The sequence below is a fragment of the Crinia signifera genome, chromosome 3 (genome assembly GCF_055691185.1).
Source record: "Crinia signifera chromosome 3, ASM5569118v1, whole genome shotgun sequence".
Taxonomy (NCBI): domain Eukaryota; kingdom Metazoa; phylum Chordata; class Amphibia; order Anura; family Myobatrachidae; genus Crinia; species Crinia signifera.
In genome coordinates, this window is record NC_139219.1 from 60,149,749 (window position 1) to 60,155,748 (window position 6,000).

Genomic DNA, 6,000 nt, shown 5'->3' on the forward strand with positions numbered 1-6,000 from the left:
GCATATGTTAGTACATATGCGGCGGCATCGCGGCGGGGGGGGCGCGAAGGGCGGCGATGTATTTTAATACATCCCGCCCTAATTCTATATAATTACCTAGAATTATGACCCACTCTATGACCAGCATGGCATAACAGGTATTTCATGCATATAGGTCAATGGGTTCAAAAGGTCAGCAGGGTCAAAAGGTCGATATGGGAAAGGTTGACAGGGTCATAAATTTGACACGGTCAAAAGGTCGACATGAAAAATGTATGCACATGAAAAGGTCAACATGAGGTTTTCACATTTTTGGGTTGTCAATGTCGACAACTGTAGACACGGACACCCAATTAGTGTAAGGCGTACCCTCACATGGCTCGTTTTACTCACCCTGCTTTGGGCACACTATTATATTCACCCTCTATGACAACAACCCGGTTTAAAAAACAAACTTATGTTGATCGTTTGACCCTGTCGACCTTTTGACACAGTTGCCCTTTTGCATGTCGACGTTTTGAACTTGTCGACCGTTTTGACCTTGTTGACCTATTGCAGGTCGATCCTTTTTCCTTATTGACTGTCTATCATGTATTTTACCAAGGCTTCTCTATGTCTCTGTCCTAATCAAACTATTACCGCACCCTCTCTTGGATTTGGAGATGGTTTAAATAAATTTGCTGGTTCTTATTACAGACATGAATCCTGGGAGATACAGCTTCCTACAACTCTAACAATCATCTACAATACAGCCGTGGCTACATAAACACCTCACACATCCTCCTGACGTGATGTGACAATATAGTTATAAACCAGGAAGTAATCCACCTTTATGGGTGAACATTTCCCTGATACTGATTTCAGGTACAGTACATGAACCAAAATGTAATGCAATAGGTTTTAGAATACTATAACACTGGCAGCACCAACCATTAATGACTCCTTTTGATTGAAATAAACAGTGCAGAATTTCTTAAAATAATATTCCTAATTAATTATTTGGCATTAATCAGTTTATGTAAATGAAACAGAACGAATGTTATTATTATTATTGTTATTATTTTGATAGTCCTATTACTGTTGGTGTGTAATAAAAGGAAGTACAAACATTCTAATGTCTTTCACACTAAAGGTGCGTACACACAGGGGCGATTTTGTGCAAAATCGCAGGAAATATGGTCGCTGAGCGACCATATTGCCCGCAATGGGAGTGTGCACCGGCGATATATCGCCGGGTGCGCGCTCCCGTTTTTGCCCCTGTGGTGATCGCTGGTCGCAGGAACATGCTCCTGCGACCAGCTAATTACCTCTGCGGCTCCCCCAGCAGAGGTTCCTTTTCATCAGCGACCATCTCTGGTCGCTGATGAAAAGGAGACACTGAGCACTATATTGCTCAGCCATATATTGCAAGCAATATATGGCTGAGCAAGATATCTCCCCCGTGTGTACACAGCATTAGCTTTCTATCCAGGTTATTGCCAGATTTACTTAGGTTACGGCTAGTGTTTAAGGGTCCCCCCAAAAAAACTGGATCCAGTTACCCAGAAATCCAACCCAGGTAGATTGTAGGGTTGGTCCCGGGAAGGATTCGTTCACCGCAAAGAGAGAACCACATTCCCAAGGGGAGGAGATGATGTCATCTACAAGTGCCGGAACTACAAACATGTGCAGTGTTAACAGCACCACCCGAGAATAACCCGAGCCATCAGAGGCACAGCATGAAAGGGGTCTGACCCATAATGGAACAGCATTCCAAAATTCTGCGTCAGACCTGGCATTGTTGGCATGAAAGGGGTATCATAGAGTTGTCTTTCTAGATAGTTTGTAGTGGCATATGCATTAATATTCGTAGAAGTGTTGCGACTTTTTCAGCATACTTCACTTCTTACATGATTACTCACAATATGTACTTAAGACCTTATTCTGGCTAACTCGCAAGGAAGCACCCTTGCGAGTCCACCAGAACCTGCCCTGCGAATTGCACGCCACCCAACCCCCATTCACACGCCTTGTACACTCAGCCAGCATGCAAATTAATGTTTTACATAAAGGTCCATTCGCAGGATGGGGGGAACCTTTCGGGTCACTTATATATGCATGCACATTCGGGAGGAAGTGGGCGGGCAGCTGACATCCGTTGATGTCAGCTGCGCACCCCCAGTGTCCGCATCACCTGGCGATCTCCATGGGAACGGCCAGCGTTTTCATAGGAATGCCCATTAAACACTGGCCGTTCCCATGGGCGGGTACCCCCACCACCGCCCACCATGTTGGGTGCGTGAACCCGGCGAACAATCTGGTCTCCGAGGCCGCGCACATGACTCGTATGCACATGTGCAGAAATGCGGCTGAGCGTGCGCATACGCCAAACATCAGTTCCCTTGCGAACTAACGCCGGCTGCGAACGGACCAGAATAAGGTCCTAAATTTAACAGCAGAAGTGAGTTACACCCTGGGGGGTATCAAAGGAGTCTTTCATATTTTTAAATGACTCTGCGCATGGTTATACTGTTACTTTCTGGAGGCCGAGGAGGAGGAACTTATAATACAACACCTCTCCGATAAATGTGCCTCCATAGGTACAAAGCGGATTACATCACCTAAGGATAAACTGTAGTAAACCAACTGAACCGGTTTGGTACACCGCAGCCAGACTAGTCCCCATTGATAATAATGGCAGCAGTACTTAGCCTTTAGCAGGATATTTTTGTGAAAACTAATGCATTAAGCTGTCATCAGTGGTGATACATAATAGAACCAAAAGAGAAAAATTTGAAGAGTATATTGAAGTTCCTGGGCAGCTGTATGTGCAAAACAAAATGGAAAGGAACACAAGTAAATGCTGGGTCCCACTATCACAAGTAGGGTGAGATTTAATGGGATGAGAGATTCAGAAAGTGAGAGATTTGGGGGGTTATTCTAGTTCACTCTTTCTGACAAAATCCTTCTTAGATGGACAAAACCATGTGCACTGCAGGTGGGGCAGATGTAACATGTGCAGAGAGAATTAGATTTGGGTGGGGTTTTACTTCAAAGTGAGATCTATATTGCAGTGTAAACATAATGCAGCCAGTATTTACCCTGCACAGAAACAAAATAACTCACCCAAATCTAATTCTCTCTGCACATTTTACATCTGCCCCCCCCTGCAGTGCATATGGTTTTGTCCATCTAAGAAGGATTTTGTCAGAAAGAGTGAAGTAGAATAAGGCCCTTGGTGAGAAATCTCCAGGTTTTTTTAAAGCGGCAACCATTTACACTGCAAAATCAAACTGGTTTAGCAGTGTAAATGATTGCCGCTTTAAAAAAACTGGAGATTCCTCACCAAATCTCTCACTTTCTGAATCTCTCATCCTATTAAATCTCACCCGTACTGTTTGCTGGTGCTGTAACACAGTATACTACATGCACATAGCAGTGGGACACGTTACGTGAAATATCCAACTGGTGAGAATCTGGATAGTTTTTCTTCTGTGGCAGTTTGCAGAAGTGACCCTGTCCCTTCCCGTGACACGCACCGAGCACGTTGTCACTTCTCCTTTTTCTGGTTTTTGTGAATTTATTTTTGTTTCGGGCGAACAGTAAGAAAAAAAAATAACTTATGCCAATAGAGAAAAATAGCAAAACGTTTACCAGAGGAATGTAAGAAACAGAAACTTGTCACCATACAAATTAAAGCGAGAAAACGTTACTATTAACAATAAACAATATTGATACAAATGGAATTAGATTTTGTCCAAAAAAGCAGACCTTTATAGACAGCACAAGTCCTATTGGACAAAGCTCTACATAAATATAATTATTATTATTATAATAAATACAACAAATGGACGAATGGAAAACTAGCAACAGCCCCCAATAAGCAAAGAATGAAGAAGTGAAGAAGAAAACTACTGGTACATGCACCACTATTGTGAAACACACTGCACACACTGTGACCTGAGCAGGGGGAAGTGGTTGCCTTATATTTCTCTTACATTGTCACAACAAGGACAGGCAGCTAAGCTATATATATATATATATATATATATATATATATATATATATATATATATATATATATATATATATATATATATATATATATACACACACACAGTATATAACTAGCTGTGTCCACTTCCACATATGGGTTGACACACTGCTTTAGGGGATCAAATAGCACTTACCTGCCATGCTGTGTCACTGGCTCTGTATAAGTGGCAGTAGTTAGGTCTGCTGGTAACTCTACTATTGATCCTGCAGTGGCTCTGTGTACAGTGAATCCTGGAGGTCCACAAAGATGTACTCTGCTCACCAGGGAGAAGTCCTATAGAGAGACGCAGACAGTGGGAGAGCACTTCATGCCCACTGAGTCACTGTGTTCGTGTGCTATATACGGGGACACTGTGCAGACAGTGCGGGACAGGCTACACTGGGCACAGATGTGTCTGCAGCTGCCTATTAGGAAGCTTCTGCTGGGAGGAGCAGTCTCCAGCCTAGGACTCCGTGTGTGCGGTGATGATGACAGTGGAGTGGAAAGTCCCTGCAGACACACACACACACTCACAGCCGTCCCACACACTGACTGCAGCCTCTACTCAGTACTATGATAGGAGGCAGCTACCAGTGACATCACTTAATAGTGTAACCACACAGCACACTCACTGGTCAGGTCTTACTACTAGTGGGAGAGAGGGGTATTAGTGACACAGTAAGTGACGTCTGTGAGGTGCAGTGGTCACTGGAGGCCAGCACACCCCCATGCCAGCTCTCACAGGAGCACACATGCTAGCTACTAGGCCAAAAATTATATATACAGTATTTATGTATATAGGATTTAATGGCATTTTATCACTCCAGGCAATGTCTGTATTTCCCATGATAGTTAAACAACCATGAGAAATATATTAGCTGTGTAAAATTAAAATGTATTGAAAAAGTGCCATAGTTGCATTGGAAAGAACATAATTGTTGTTTGCTTCTGAAGCTACTTCAGTGTTTATGTCTCAGACTAAATTTTGGATTGTGCTGAAAACCTGCTGTAACCTGACAGTGGCACATTATAGATACCCCCAGGTGCCAACCGAGTCAAGGGAGACAACCTTACACCCTGTGATCTCAGACCTTTACATACTGTACATTTGCTTGCCAATGTTTATGACACATTGACTATATTGATATACAATGTATATTGATTACTCTTTTAATCAGGTTATTGCATGTTTTTAATATTTTTATTGTTATGTGTATTTGCTTTTTATAATGTTTATATTTTTATCTGTCAGTTGCTGGGTCCCCCCTTTACACCCAAGGCAAAAATTGCTGAACTCTGCTTTGTTTGGGGTGCCGGACGGGGTCCCGACAGTCGGCATCCTGCCAGGCATTTACCCGACGTCAGGATCCCGACTGTTAAAACACTGACAGCCGGGTTCCCGACGGCCACCTGCTATTCTCCCTCGTGGGGGTCCACGACCCCCATAGAGGGAGAATAGAATAGGTGGCGAGCGTAGCGAGCCACCGTGCCCGCAGCGTGGCAAGCGCAGCGAGCCCGTAAGCGGCTTTGTTGCGCTCACCATGCTGTCTGAGTCCGGGCAGTCGGGATCCCAACGTCGGGCTAATGACTGTCGGGATAACGACTGTCGGACCCCTATACCACACCCCTTTGTTTGCCATGGCAATCTGAGGGGACTAAGTAAAAACCGGACCTGGACAAGACCCCGGAACTCCGGACCGGACATCAAACTCTGCATTGTGGAGCTTGTAATGTCTGGTCCGGGGATGTCTTGTCCGGGGGGTTACCTGTGATAGCTTTCACCAGGGACATGGGTTGGAGAGATCACAGTCGGACCGTTCCAGTTTTTGCTACATACCTGGACCATACAGGGAAGCTTTATTCTTCTCCTCTCCAAGCGGCCCCCCCTCCCCCCAGACAGGACACCCCCCGGACCAGACACTACAAGCTCCAGAATAAGGATGATTCAAAATCATCGATGGTTTATGGCCGTTGTTGAATACTTTTGCCATCGATGGGGGAGAACC

The 6,000-nt window shown here is 44.4% G+C and overlaps 1 protein-coding gene across 1 annotated transcript in view; it reads right to left on the reverse strand.

Moving 5' to 3' along the window:
• Window positions 1-4,518, reverse strand: part of REL (REL proto-oncogene, NF-kB subunit) — a 47,496-nt gene extending 42,978 nt beyond the window's left edge. Inside the window, exon 1 of the mRNA XM_083174615.1 lies at window positions 4,149-4,518. Within this exon, the coding sequence (XP_083030741.1) occupies window positions 4,149-4,155 (7 nt within the window). The 5' untranslated portion in view covers window positions 4,156-4,518. The remainder of the gene's footprint in view (window positions 1-4,148) is intronic.
• Window positions 4,519-6,000: the final 1,482 nt, after the last annotated feature.